The sequence below is a fragment of the Parasteatoda tepidariorum genome, chromosome 5 (assembly GCF_982258835.1).
Source record: "Parasteatoda tepidariorum strain Cologne lab strain chromosome 5, Ptep-v5.0, whole genome shotgun sequence".
Lineage (NCBI taxonomy): Eukaryota > Metazoa > Arthropoda > Arachnida > Araneae > Theridiidae > Parasteatoda > Parasteatoda tepidariorum.
Window position 1 is genome coordinate 117,031,416 of NC_141759.1, and position 16,119 is coordinate 117,047,534.

Below are 16,119 nucleotides of genomic sequence, written 5' to 3' on the forward strand. Positions count from 1 at the left end.
TGAAAAATATATCTTGTCCCATCACAGCTTCTAAGAATAGATAGGCGTTGATTGTTAAGAATATAATTTTTCTTTTAAAAGCATTATTGAATTTTTTTGTATAGATTTCTGTATAGATATAGTAGATTTGATAGATTTTTGTATAGATATAGTTTCTTTATATTCTTACTAACTTTTGTATATATTTTACAGTGGCAGCTGTTTTGCAATAGCAACATAGCAAAGAGTTCTTTAGGGCCCATTGTTCTGAATAAAATGCTTGTGGACAATATTGGAGTATTTAATTTTTACTTTTTAAGATCTTGTCTTGCTTTTTATTATTATCTCTGTTATTTATGTACTCTCTCTCTCTCTATTATCTCTGTTATTATGTCATCGTTTTGAACAAATAAATAACACATCCATTCTTTTTTTAGGAATTTTTTGTTTTGGCAATCAATTTAAACTGATCTAAATTTAAAACTGACTGACAAAATTTTAAAAACTTTGGTTTAAACAGAGAACAGATTTTGAAAATCATCAATAAAAAAGCGAATTTTCATATATAAGCATAGTGGTATATGATATTTAAATCAATATTTTTTTTTAAAACTGATAAACTGACTAACTTTTCATTATTTAAGTCAAATATCATACATTGTAATTTGTAAGTTAAATTTTCAATTTCAAATCAATCATAACTCTTATTGTGACAGAACAGAAAAACTTTTCTTTTTTGTAAGAGCATTCTGTCTTCATTCTAAAAATAATTTTATTAATAAATCTTCCTAAAATTCTGTTAGAAAAAATTGTGCCTTATTTGAAATCATGTAAATTTTAAAAAAGGAGAAATATTAATAAATATAAATTTCAAATGATACTGGATTTCCAATATAGCATCTTTTACAGTTTATGAAATTGCCAATTTTGTGATTTTGATCTCATTTTGATTAGGTGTATTCTACAAGATTCTTCCATTATTCTTAAGCATTTCTGGAATGCTGTTAGTTAAATTCTGAGGTGCCTTAAAAGTATTAAAATTCTGCCCTAAGAGTATTTAGATGTTAGGTTTTTCTTTGTATCCACTTTTATTTCTCATTCTCTTTGATATTTTATGATAAATTGTTTTATAATTTCGTACAAGACTTTAATTGTTAAAAACAAAACATTTTTTGTCAGCTGCTTTAATATCTTTTTATGAAGCCATATTTTTTAACTGAATAAATTTCATTTCTTCAGAGGTGCAGTTTCATTTGCAAGTTTCGCTTTGCGTTTTCTTTTTCAGTCATATTTCTGACACTTTATTATTCTTCATCAGAGTTGACATAATTTAAATCACCTGATTTTTTTAAATAAAAATAATTTATAATTGCTTACTTAGAGTTGCGATTTTATTATAATTTTAATTTATAGTTTTATCAAATTTAAATTTTATTGAATTTTTTCAAAAAAAAGAAATCCTGGATTTGCATAAAAATCTGCTTGAAAAAGTCAGGAGAAAATACTTTCTGAGTATGAACTCTGTGTGCTACTTCTGAATAGAAATGTTTAAATGTTCTCAGAATATAATAATATACTCTTCATTTTAAAAGGATATTTCAATTTTTATTAAATTATTCATGAATTTTCTTATTTAAATATAATTTTATATCTAACAGAATGTAACTCTCCTGAATGGGGCTATTATACTGAATTGTTTGAAATTGAACATCCCACAGTAGAAGTTCTCTTGAACTAGCCGAGCTACAAGATCAAGAAGAACTACATTTGTTGTACGTAAAATTTATTTTCCCTAGTATTTGCACTTTCCCTAACTACTTGTATTCTCTCTCTTTATGTTTAGATGTAATTTCTTTTCTTTGTTATATTTCATGCATGATATTACTTGTATGTAGTTTTTTAGTAACAATTTGATTAAAATACATCACTCTAATAAAATTTTTAAAAAAAAGAGAAAAAAAAAACAGTTTATGAAGCAAGTTTAAAGTAGTATGGAATGTTTGTATTAATGATTGAATTTTAAAATGCTTTTGGATAAATAAGTCCGTTTTATTAAATCAAGCTTTAAAGGAGCTTATATGTTTTAATGAAAAAAATTTTTTTTCTTGTTAAGGCATTTAGATTTTTTATTGTTGCATTTAAAAAGATGTGTAACAAATTGCAATCTGCCACTTACTAACAAACAGAACAAAGCTACAGTTATGGATTACAATTCTTGAAAAAATGAGTTACAGTTAAAAGAGAGAGAGGAGAAATTCAAATGAAAACTGTTTCTGAATTAAGGGAAGTAACTGAATGCCCATAATTCAATACACACAATCGTCACTCACTTTTTAATCATCACAGTTAAGAAAGTATGAAGATGCCTCAGAAGAGGTCAAAGGAAGTTCATATGAAAGAACATATTTAAAATAACATATTTTGTTATTTTATTAAACAAAAATTAGGGGAGAATATTGTTGAACAATTTAAAAATCAGTCATGTTCTGCTTTGATTCAGAAATGGTTGATGATGCATCTTTAGATTTGTTTTGAGTTAAATTTGTTAGCCAATAACAAGCTGGAATGTCTGGATGAGGCATTCTCATAGCATTGAAAGTTTTGCAAACTTTTATTAACTTCCAAACATTGTTGTATCTTTGTTTTTAAATTCTGCTCATGAAACTACAATATGCTAATATTTAAAGATATTCTGAAAATTTAAAAAGTGTAGCGTATGTTTAATCAAAATGTCAAGTGTAAATTGTGCTACTAGATTTCAAGACAGAACATCACTCAGTAAGATATAGTTAGCAAAACCCAACTAAAAACTTAGTCAGTGGAACTACCCACCTGAAAAGCCTGGAATTATCAGGAACTTTTTTTATACTGGAAAATTCAGTGGATTTTCTCTTATATATATATTTTTAATTTTACTAATTTAAATTATTTTACCATCCATTATAAACTCACTCTTTTAGACAGTGTTGCTAAATAGTTGCTAAATGAATGAATAAACCTTTGACCTCATTGGAGACTATGGAACTGTACATTTTAGAATGGTCAAAGATTTTGGAAGAAGAGGTTAGGATATTTGCTTCTAAGTATAAAAAGTAGGTTTCCTTTTTTCTTCTAGTCTGTGGGCCGAATTCATTTATTGTTCTAGTTTGTTCCAATGCTTTTGGGTAGTTTTTATTTTGACAAAATGTTTTAATATTTTTTACCTAATAAAATTCTCCAAAAATTCCATGGTTATAACTTAGTAGCAAAAGATTTTAGATTGCACTAGCTTTTGTACTCTCATCCAATGAAATCGGTGAATTGTTTTTTCTCAGCAAAGCCGATCAATCACACATTTTCTTGCAATCACTAACAGCAATGTTTGACGATAGATCGTTTCAATTGTTGCATTAATTCTCATTTTCTTAATTTCATTTTAGCTTCTGATATTTTAATTATAAAAAAGTTCTTTTCAGTAGCAACTATATGGTAAATATTTGATTTTTGATTCAAAATACAAAATGTGTAGTAATTACAATGTTGAACGCTTGTAAATGTTGTTTGCAATCTAGAGATATTTCTGAAACTGTTTCTCCTTTTACCTTAAAAATCTGGCAAAGACTGAGAAATGTATAAAAAGTATGTTCAATGATGTATAAACATAAAATCTAAAAAGTTTTTATTCATGTGCAGGGCCCCGCACATGAAGTTGCTTTTTTTTACCATTATTAATTATAGTTAGTTTTTTCTTTTAATGTCATGTTATCATGCACCTAGTTCTTTTCAAATATGCTTTATTTGGTTTAAGTTTGGCAATTGAGGTGGTGCGTTGAAAGCTTGTGGTCAATTATTGAGACATTGGACACAAATGATGAGAGATGTGTGCTTATGATAGCAATTTTAATATAAAACAAAGATTCCAATCCAAATTTTTGGCTGATAATTGTAAATCTGTTTTAAAATATTTAAATAAATAGTTTGATTCATTATGCCATCAATAAATAACTATTTACTATAAATAACTATTCCTTATGTTGATATGCATCAACATACAAAGACACCACCACCATGCTTAACTGTTCCAACTGAGTTCTTTGGATAAAGTTCCTCATTTTTTCTGCTTCATAATGCACATCAAAACCCAATGTGTTAAATTTGTTTCCATTAGCCGATAAAACATTATTACTATATTAGGATCTATTTATCATTGATTTTGCAAAGTAAAGCCTCATCGAAAATGAAATTTAAGCAGAATATTTTTATAAAATTTTGCAGAGATTTTACAACTTTCATATGGGAATTTATGAATTTTTTCACAAATTTTATAATTTTAATCTCAGATCACGTTGATATGAAGTACATCTTTTAAGCATTTTATCACATATTGCACAATGGAATGGGACAAAATAGACTAATTCAGCAATATTCATTACTGATTTACCTCTTATGATGACAAATAATAATCTTTCAAATATCTGTTGTATAATTATGACTATGAGCCATTTTTAAATGATAGAAGAAAATATTATGGAATTAGCCAGCAAAAATTAAAATATAATTTTGCTAACATAAGTTTGATACTAAATTACAAATACATTAAATTAAATGAAAATAATTAAATGAAAATAATTAAATAAAAAAATTAAAGTAATAGACAATAATTTTAATTCTAAAATCTAAAAACATTTAAGTGCACAATGATTGTAAAGTAAAATTTTTGTTATTTTTTTATTGATTTCCTAAAAACAAACTTTTACTTTATTTTTAAAATATTCCATGAAGTTTTGCTAAAAAAAGATTATACATCTTATATTTAAATACCCATTCTGAAATATTCATTTTAATTAATGAAAAAAGCCTTATTTCAATAAAAGTCATAAGTGTGTATGACGCTTTTGGACGCCTAGAATCTTTTTCTTTTGCCTAATGAAAATATATTTATATTATTTTGCTTATTAAACAATACTTATTCAAGATTTCTTTTTTTGTCGCTTTTTACTTGACATTTGGTACACTTTGTGAAAAAACTACTTAGTGTATCACATTAAAACATTTTTTATTCAATAAAAACACTATATTCTACTAGCTAAAGATATTTTCTCCACATCAGTCTTAATTTTTTAAAAATTTATCCAAACATTAAAGAATAAAAAACTAATATTTTACTAAGTTGTTAAAATCATTTTAGTCTGATTATTTTTCATGATGATATATTTAAAGAATAACATTTTAAATAAAATGTTTTAAATAAAATATTTTATAATATTGACACTTTTCTTGTACCTATCCTACACTTTATGAGAAAAAAACATGCTGACCTGGAAATTTTAGTATGTTTACCTGGAAAACCTGAAAAAATCAGGGAAATTTAAAACCTGATTAAAGTGGCCACTCAATGTTTGTTAATGTAAATATAATTGTATATAATGTAAATTTTTGTATTATTTCAATTTAATCCGGAAAGTTAAGATTCTACGGTATTTTCCAGATTTTAAACTGGGTCTTATTGTTATTATTTTATTGTTTATTTAACCATATTTTTCATCTTCTCTAATTATAATTTTCTATTTACAATTCCAGTTTGCTTTTTACATTTATATAACTATTCTGCTTTAGATATTTTAATAATATTTATGTCATTCCCCCAAAAATGTAGATATGTCATGAATTTTGCAGAAAATTTCCTAAATTGTAAAGGCATTTTTTACAATAAAAAATTTTAAAAGATAAAAATATTTTATTTAAGATTTATTATAGTTTGTATAATATTATTAGTTTCAAATCTAAAAGATATTTTAATAAAATTTGTTAGTTTATTAATATTTTTTGTTACTTTATGCAGTATTTTTCTGAAAAATCTACTCTGAGCTCTAAGCTTTTCAACTTATTATAAATGTTTTGGGAATGTATTATTTAATACTAGGAGGCTTCGCCCCCGGCTCGCTGGCGCTCACCAACTCCCGGAACTGCTTTCACAGTTCATTTCGGATTGCTTCGCAATCCAATGCTCGCTCATTGGATACGTTCTTAACGTCTAGTTTTTGTATACTTTTTTTACTACTGAAGTTCCGAAAACTTTTCACTGTAGAAAATTCTAAACCTGTACATTTCAATATTAATTTGAAATTGCAAACAGTTCACATATTTTTCTTAATCACACTATTCTAAATTTCAGTTGTTGAGAAAAGTAACTGTTGTAAGTTTTGTTTTATAGTCTTTCCCACCAGAGGGCTAAAGCCATGTGTTGCAAAACAATATGAAATAGTAGTCTGTCACTGAGCGCCTGATGTGAAGCATCGGTTTCGATGAAGATAATTTTGTATTTTTAATTCTCTGAAAGGCGCCACCCTAATAATATGGAATTTGTAAAATAAATGTATATATTTTTGATTGTTGATGAAGCCCATCATTTTGTGTTTTCATCAGTGTTCAGAAGCAGAACAATTATAAGTTTTTTATTTTTAAAATGTTTAAAAACAAAGAAAAGAGTACGAAAATCAGTATAGTCATAGAAAAAGTTAAAATAATAATATAGTATTTGTCAGTTAAAATAAAACATTTTGTTTAAGTCATTGTTAACAATTCAAATTTCTCCGAGGCAATTCTAAACCTTAATTTTGTTCAAAATGTCAGTAAAATTAAGGTAGAATTGTTAAGTTGAAACACAATATTTCTAGTTTTGATGTCAGCAATACAATTCAATTTTTCACAAAAAAAATTGTTTCTATTATTAAATTCAGTGTCAACAATTCAAATTTTTCTGAGGCAACTCTTAACCTCTAAATATTATTTTTTTTTATGTACACATTTCTAAATGTCAGTATTCAACCACAAAACAACTTAAAGTCCTCAAATTTAGCATGAAGTTGTAAAATGTAATGAAAGAGGGTCATAGCAATAATGTTAGTAGAAGTAAAGTTAGTACTGTAAAATTAAAACAATATTTTTAATCAATGAGCCATGTTCTTCAAGAAGCAGTTGTAGAAGTAGCTGGATAGAAGTTTTTTTTTTTATTTAAAACTTTTTATAGAATTTCTTTAAAAACACAATTGTTAATCTGGGCATTTGGCGATACAACACTTATAGAATTGAAGGATTTGTTACGTCAAGCGCTCAGGTATCAGATTTTGATCTAGTTACGCTTCTATGTCATTTTGATTTATGTTGCTAAGTTAACTTTCAAAAAATTCTATGGCTGGCAACAGCATTTTTATTTTTTAAGTTGTTTATTTTTATTTCTTTTAGAATTCGTTATTTTTTTAGCGAAATGTTTTTTAACCTAACAGAATTCTTTGCCGACTGTTTTCTCTATGAATGAAGAAAATAAAGTAAATATTTAACTGTTGTGAAAAGAATCTTATTTAGTTGTACAAAGTACTTCAGCCAAAATTTGGGAGCCACGTAAGAGAATTATATATATTAGATCAGAAACACATCATTAAAAGGCAGAATGCTTTGTTGTTTTCAAAACAAAGAAAAAAAGTTGCCACCGGCGGAAAAGAAATACAGCCAAAATTTGGGAGCCACGTAAGAGAATTATATATAATAGATTTGACCTTGGTTTTTTCACACTACTGTAGTGTTGCTACAGCATACTTGTTATACAACCTGTTCTCTCTTTTTTATAATCTGTAATCTCTCCTTTTTATAGTTTCTAATTTTAGATTGATTTTTTTTTCTATTTTTATATTTAATGTTTTTGAATGTTTGCATTTTTAAGTGCATGGGAAAATTTATAATTTTAAGTGAAAAAATTTGAAGTTCTATAGATTAAGAATGGTATTTATTGGTAAAAAGTCTATTATCAAGGAAAATAAACAAATGACTTTGAACTGACAAAGTAAATATAATCTATAAAAATCTTTTTTTTGAGAAATTCATTTAATTGAAAAGTAGGCCTACAAAGATTTATGTGCAGCTAATTGTGTGTTAATTTTTTTGTCATTTTTACAATAGTGTGTTTTTTATAATTCTTATTTTTATATATTGATTGTATATTAAGATAATAAATTTTATTCTTTTCTTGTGAATTGTGCTTCTAACATAGGGAAAGTATTATAAATAGAGAATAATTTTTTATAAATTTTTGGATGGTAATAAAAATTTTTCAGGGAAGTGGGCTGCAACATAAAAAGCTTTAATCTTTTTGTTATTTCATTATCTAAGTCTTATTCTTAATTTATTATTCAAAACCAAACGCTTTCTCAAACTTAATTATTCACTCATAATTTTATTCACACATATAAATTTTGTTCTTTTCATGTTCATTGTGCTTCTAACAAACGGAAAATATTGTAAATAGAGAATAATTTTTTATAAATGTGCCTGGAACTTTTTTTTTGCCGTTTATATTTTCATGTTTGAAGTACTTATTGATTTTAATTTTATAGCTTGTGTGGTCTTTGAAGGTGAAGAAAATAATTCTATGTGGTTTTTTGATTATTTTTCTGATATTTGTCCAGAATTTTTATGTTTAGTATTTTTTACTTTTCTTAAATTTTTATGTTTCAATTATTTATTAATTTTAATTTACAGCTGGTATTCTCTACAGACGAAGAAGAAACTGTAGTATAATCTCTTGACCTGAAGTTCTCTTTGCTTCTATAATTTATTTTTAGCATTTGTCTGGAACTTTTATATTTCATATTTTTCTGCCTATTATAAATTCCATGTTTAAGGTATTAGTTAATTTAAATTTATAGCTTGTGGTCTCGAGATAGAGAAGAAATTGTTATATAGTTATATAATTGTTATATTTGGACCTACAGTTTTCCTAGCTTGTTATGAAAAAATTCATCTGCCTGAATTTATTACATTTTTTTTCTTAATTTATATTTCCTTGTGCTAGAATTTGCAAATTGTTTTTATATTTTGTATGACTTTCATTGATGGTGATATTTGTATAATTCAGTCTAATCTTAATTTAATTAAAATGATCTCTAAAAAATCTAACCTGCTGTTTTCCTTGCTCCTGAAAGTTTTCTTTAGAACCTGTAGTTGTTGAGTTGCTATTTTGAAACTAATGTATTTCTGTTTGTAATATGAGATGTTCATAATGCATTTGGATTTGCAGCTATCTTAATATAATGGTATATGCATTGTTCACTCTTAAGTTTCTATTCTTTGTTCTTATTTGTGCTATGAGATCTTTTACTAAGAACTTAATCTAGAGTTCTTGATCTCTTCTTTCAAATTTAGCACTTGGTTTTAGTCTTAGTTTTCTTTTCTTGGAATATTTTCTCTAATTTTTGCATAGAAACATTTCTTCAATTAGTACTTTTACTATACTATACTTAAAAGTAGTGGGCAGTACTTTTTTTGTTACTTGATTTTATTTATTATAGGTTGCTCACACAGCTATTACCTTTTCAGTTTATAAAAATATATATACTAATACATATGTATATATTTTTCCATCTTTCAGCTTTCTCTTGGGTTTAGTTAATGCACATAATCACATTTTTATATCAGATTAGTTTAAATGTTTCATGCTGTATAATTCCTCTTGATAAGTGTATGAAGTATCATCTATGTGACACCATGTGTGTATTTGGCTAAATAACTAACGCCATTGAAGTTGATATTAGTAGACTATGCAACTCTTTGGAGTTGGTGATATTTAGTCATTAGTTAATGAAAAAGAAGTCAGAATGTTCTGATATTGAAAGCTTTGAAGGGTGTACTTTTTATTTTACTTTTTTTTCTGTTGATTTGAAGAAAAAAAGCAACATTGTAAAAACTTACAAATATTAGTTTTTTGACTTTAATGTTTTCTTGCTATAGGATTATTGTCATGAACTATTTTCTTCTGGATATGTTAGCTTTTTTATTCATTTCGGCATTAATTTTTTTTATAAATTATTTATTTAAGTAACTATATTTAAATTTCCGTTCTCAAAATTTTTTTACAGTGCAGTTAATCTTGAAATTCAATATCATAATAATGTGAATTGTTAAACATGAAGAAGTGTTTTTCCAGGTTGCTTTTAATGTTCTAAGCATGAAAGTACTATTTTCCATCCCTGTGTTGGATGGAATTATTGTTCCTAAATGATTTATTATGTGTATGAGTTGCTAAATATCCGTTTCCATTAGAAAAGGTAACATCGAAAACTTTACATAAACCAATTTAGTGCTTAGAAATAAAGTTTCTTGTAATATAAAGTTTCTTTATAATATGAATCCAATTATTAAAATATTCTCTCCTTTCAAACTTTTAATTTTGCAAATGTCCCTGCTCCTTTTTTCTTGCTCTTTTAATATTTCTTCTTGCAATTACATTTCTACATATTTTTTTGGCAAGGGTTTTTATTATTAATTTGTTCTGATGGTTATTTAAAGTTCATAAATCTATCTCACAGCTTGCTCTTTGACTTCAAATTACTTTAAATGTTTTGGGTCCTAGAGCGTGTTTTCCTTATGATAAGAGTGTGAATCCTTTGAGTCATCAGAAAAGCTAAATAATTGACTCCATTGAAGTTGATGTTAGTAAAACTAAGCAACTCTTTGGAGTCAGTGATATTTGGCCAAGAGGTAAATAAAGCAGAAACAAGAGAGTTCTTATGATGAAAATTGCCTGGGTATGACTTTTTTTCCTGTTAATATGAAAAAATAGCAATAAGTGAAAGTTAAATAAAATTAAAGCAATCTTAAGTGAAATGTGTTCTTGTTCCAGTTTAATTCTTCTGGTTTTAAATCGACATTACTATGTTTAAAATTGAAAATGTTTAAATTTGAAAAGGATTAAAATTGAAAAGGATTTATTCAAAGTTTATTAACTATTCCTGTTCAAGCAGCTAAAAAGGAAAGTGATTTTTCTAGTGATTTATGCAAAGCCTTAGTAAATTTTCTCTTATAAGTTTTTTAATTGATAAACAGAAATGTTCACATTTTGAAGAAATGATAAATTAAAATTCCGGTGGTCAGATAAATTCTTTTCCTCCCTAAGCAGTAATTAAAGTTTCAGCAGTAAAAGTTTCAGAAATGCATACCTTAAACAAAAATTCATACTTTACACTTTTTTTTTAAAAATAATACATAGAGAAAGTTTTCAAAAAGTTAATAAGCACAATTACTTTGATTTTCCTATATGATTTTGATTTTTAAAAAACTAGATAAATTTTGCTAAACACTATTCCCTTCTCCAAATGTTACGGAAACAAACTGTCCCAATCTTAAAAGTATGTTTTTTCTATTTAAAGCAGTTTTCATTACTGATAATTAGACAGCGGATAATATGCAATTGCATACGTGCATAGGCAATTGCATATTTTAGCACTTTTTGCCATTTGTGCATATAAATGCATAAAAAGTTATATTTGCTTTTATAAATGTATATTTTCAGCATTTTATGGCTTTTCCCTTCTAAAACCATATCACTATTCTTTTTATGTTAGCATAAGGAACGCTTTAAATTTTGTTTTGTCGTCCTTTATCACCTGAAAGGGTCAGCTGGATTGATGTTGCTGGGGGTGACTGCAATCACGTGAAAAAGTTGTAGAAATGAGGTGTGTGTCAGGAAGGGGGGTACAAAGGGCCCACCCAAACAGACATTCGTCATAGAAGCCTCAGAAAGGGATGGTCAGATATTCTATGAAGGGATGTCTTTTCCTGGAATAAATAATTGTCAATCTGTGTGGGGAAAATAAGGCTTCTGTGGTAGGTAGAAAATGACCTCCCTTTCCTGTGATTGATTAGTTAAAAGGTGGAGTGATTACATTTTCGGAGAGAGCTGCTATTCTAACATATTTCGATAGTCCATCCGATAGATAGATAGTTTCAACATCCATCAGTTGAATACGTACTTAGTGAAGCTTCGAACGTGATTTTTGACTGCTGAATTTTATAATATGCCAAAAATTAAGTCGACTAAATCAAATTTAATGAAAACATGGATTTCGGACTATGGGAAGGACTTTACGACCGATGGGGAAATAGTATTTTGTGTTATTTGTCAAAAACACATTTCCTGTGAAAAAAATTACCAAATCGATTAACATATAAAGACTAATGCTCACTCCGCGAAGAAAAAGCAGAATACAAAAGGATTTATTCTAAGTTTAATAACTATTCCTGTTCAAGCAGCTAAAAGGGAAAGTGATTTTTCTAGTGATTTATGCAAAGCCTTAGTAAGCAGCAATATTCCTTTAAAAAAGTTAAATAATCCAAACTTAAGACAGTTTTTAAAAAAATATTGTACCAATCAGATCATTCCCGATGAATCGACTTTAAGAAAGAACTACCTTCAACCGATATATAACGAAGTACTGAATGATATTCGACGAGATATTGGAGATGGCCCTATATGGATTGAAGTCGATGAGACGACAGATAAGTGCGGTCGCTATATTGCTCATTTTATTTGTGGAAAAATGGATAATATTCCTATTCGACCACATCTTCTAGCAAGCAAAGCCCTTGAAAAAGTCAATCATTCAACCATAGCAAGGTTTGTCAATGATTCTATCAGATTATTATGGCCTGATAGAGATGGTACTGAAGATGTTTTGATTTTTGTCAGTGATGCCGCTCCGTATATGGTCAAATCTGCAGCAGCACTGGAAATTTTTTATCCCAGAATGCTTCATATTACATGTTTGGCTCATGCTGTTCACAGACTGGCTGAGACTGTTCGAGAAGTATTCTCCCCTGTGAATGATTTAATTTCTAGTATCAAGAAAGTTTTTCTCAAGGCACCTGTGCGCATAAAATTGTATAAAGAAATGTATCCTGATTTGCCCTTACCTGCACAGCCAGTGATAACTAGGTGGGGTACATGGATTGAAGCTGCACGCTTTTACGCTAATAATTTTGATTCATTAAAGTCAGTTGTAGATGCAATTGACAGTTCCTGTGCTTCTTCAGTTTATGTCACAAAAGAATTACTACAGGATATATCTTTGCAGAAGGACTTAGCCATAATTGACACTCACTTTTCTTAAGTGGAGCAACAACAAAGCTCGAAACACGAGGTCTTCCCCTGGCTGAGGCCATATCCAAAATTGAAAAAATTCAACAGTGCATCAATGCTCTTCCAGACTCAGTTGAGAAGAAAGTGAAAGAAAAATGGTGTTTCGTTCAAAACAAAAATTTGGGTTTTGCAGCAGTGAAGAAGATAAATTATTTTCTTAATGGAAACGGAACTGAACTTCCAGAGAAAGTAAAACCAATGAGTACGAAATTGTACAAGTTTTGTCCAATAACATCGGTTGACGTGGAGAGGTCATTTTCTGCTTTCAAAATGATCTTTGGTGACCGACGACATCAATACACCCTTGAAAATTTGGAAAAACACTTAGTTGTGTATTGCAACAAAAATTATTCAGTTTAATAAAATCTTTCCGGAAAATGCGATGATTTTTCTTCTCTCATTTATCATACTTCAGTTTTAGACTTTTTCTTCAGAAATGTGTAGATTCAAGTAAGAAATATTTTAATTTTCTTCCTTTTTACAAAAAAATGTTTTAGCTGTGTTTGTTGGAAAAAGTAAGTAGTAGTATTTAAATAAGTTGAACTTTTAATTTCTATTTTAAATGCATATTTCTAGTTTTAAGAGCATATATATAAGTTTTTTAGTGCATATTTGCATGCATATTTTGTCCGTTTTTTAGTGCATATAATCCGCTGTCTACTGATAATAATAACATTTTATACAATTTTTATGAAACTTTAGTATTAAAAATATCTTTTCGTTAGTTTAATTGTTTAAAGTATAAGTTGAGGTTAAGGAGGAATATCTTGCAAAATGCAGCAGGGTTGCACATGAGAGTGCAAGAATCTATCCAAACCCACCAGCTTAGTATATGCTCGCATCAGAACCCCCCAAAGTATTTCATCAAACATTTGAAATTATTAGCGCTGTCATATGCTATGGGCCGACGGTAAGTCGAAATGTATTATGTTCGAATGAACAATGAATAGAACATAATGAAAACCACGCTTTTGCATAATACGTGACGAAAATAGACATGTTAAAGAAAAGAAAAATCTCATTTTCAAAAAGGTGAAAATGAAGCATTTTTTTTAAAAAACAACCAGCAAAATAAGCACATTTAAGGGGCTTTTAAATCACGAAAAAAGTACCATGATAGAAAGTGTCAGGATGCCTGCAACTCCATCTTACACCGTCCTATGAGTTTACCTTAGCCTCTCACCTTAAGAGACGAGGTGGCAGAGGGTTTCAGTAGAATATTGAGAATATAAACAATTCATATAAATAAAATTTCGTATCTCTAACTCTATTACTAGTTTAATTATACTACTATTAAGAACGAGGTTTAATTACAAAGTAAATACTAAGGAATATAATAATAATATTAAAAAAAAAGATTTACATAAATTATACGAAAAAGGGATATAAAAAAAGAGAGAATTCTTAGATGCCTGCTCCACATAGGGCTTGCCTATCTCTACTTAAAAAAGGGAGACGGGAAACCACCGTCCTGTGAGTTTTCCTTAACCTCTACCTTAAGAGATGAGGTGGGAAAAATGCAGATAACAAAGAGGGTTTTATAGTAGAAAATTTAATATAGAAAATATAAACAATTCCTATAAATAAAATTTCGTATCGCAAATTTCTAAACCTGTTTTAATTCTACCATTAAGAACAAGGTTTAATTACAAAATAAAGGTTAAGAAATATAATAATACAAAAAAAGGATTGACATAAATTATACAAAAATTAATATGTAGGAAAAAGATCCGTATACCACTGAGGATATTTCGCGTCAGCGCTGTGGTCGGTGCAAGCCGGATGCGGATTTCGTATCGACTGGGATCGGAACCCGGTTCGCCTCATTGGAAGGCGAACGCTCTATCCCCTGAGCCATCGCGGCTCCATGGAGGACTATTTTATATATATATATATATATATATATATATATATATATATATATATATATATATATATATATATATATATATATATATATATATATATATATATATATATATATATATATATATATATAACCGTCGTTGAATAGCCGACCCAATTTTATGGGTTTACGACAACTAATGTTCAACTCCGTAGCCTTGTCATTTTGAACCCAATCCAGAAGACAGGGGAACACCTGGATCGAGTAATAGGAGAAATTTGCCTTCGTTAAGGACTTTTTGATGGAGCTAACTCGCATTTGCGTCACATGAAGAGGAAGACCACGAGAACCTTCCACTGTTAGCCTGACGGCAAGGGGACTCTAACCCATGATCCGACTACCACTGAGGATATTTCACGTCTATTGAGGAGGACTGTTGACCGGTACAGCAGTCAAACTGAATTAATAGTCTTTATGCAATAGTAACACCCAGTGGCGTAAATGACGCCGCTACCCCCTGTGCGCTGGGGAGCGCACGAGGTGTAAGGTTGCATGATTCAGAAATTATACACTAGAGATGCACGACCGGAGGCCTGTAGTAGCTCTTGAACCTAAAAAAATAAAACAATAAACTATTATGTTTTTTCTTTCTTTTTTTGCAAAAAAAAAAATCAGAACATCTAAACAGATGTTTTTTTTTCTGATAAAGTACCCGAGCAGGAAGAGATGCAAAATTAAAATATTACTTAGTGGAATTTTCATGAAAATGGCTGTAAGGCAATTGATGTTCTTTTTCATTAAGTTGTCATTTCTTAGCCATTGGAAACAAAGTGACAGTATCGATACCTGAACTGAAATTAATTTTATCTTAAAAAAAAGAAGAAAAAAAAAGCAGTTAGTGGCATTTCTTTTCAAAAGTGTTGAAAGGAAGAAATTCTGAAAACAGCTTCAAAGCCACTATAGATTTTCTTTTCAGATTTATTGTTTTGGAATATTATATTATTATAGTTTGGGGATTCAGATTTATTGTTATATTTTTAAAAAAAAGTATGAAAATTGAATTTACAACAAGAATGAAAGTCGCTCATTACACATTGCTTTTGAACTTCATGGTATTCAGTTTATCATTGAGCGCTCCTCACGACAGCAGGAAAAGGCACTAACTCATGTACGAAAAATATCGATGATAAAAATAAAGGAATTATCTTGGGTTTCTAATCGGAATCGTTTAGAAAGAAAGATGAGCGCACATCTAGTAGATAGAAGAAAAAGAGATTGCATGAGTAAATTCAGAATTTGATCCTTGCTATCTTTTTTCCATTCTCAAAATCAGATCACTTGCTCA

At 28.4% G+C, this 16,119-nt stretch overlaps 1 protein-coding gene and 1 long non-coding RNA gene across 5 annotated transcripts in view; both read left to right on the plus strand.

Annotated features, from left to right (window-relative positions):
* The window catches only part of LOC147810065 (T-complex protein 1 subunit alpha-like), a 28,850-nt gene extending 26,999 nt beyond the window's left edge, over positions 1-1,851 (plus strand). Inside the window, exons 5-6 of the mRNA XM_087164944.1 lie at positions 193-276; positions 1,638-1,851. Coding sequence (XP_087021070.1) covers positions 193-276; positions 1,638-1,700 — 147 coding nt within the window. The 3' untranslated portion in view covers positions 1,701-1,851. The remainder of the gene's footprint in view (positions 1-192; positions 277-1,637) is intronic.
* LOC147810060 (uncharacterized) overlaps positions 1-16,119 on the plus strand; it is a 553,747-nt gene that overhangs the window by 304,851 nt on the left and 232,777 nt on the right. The window lies entirely within an intron of this gene.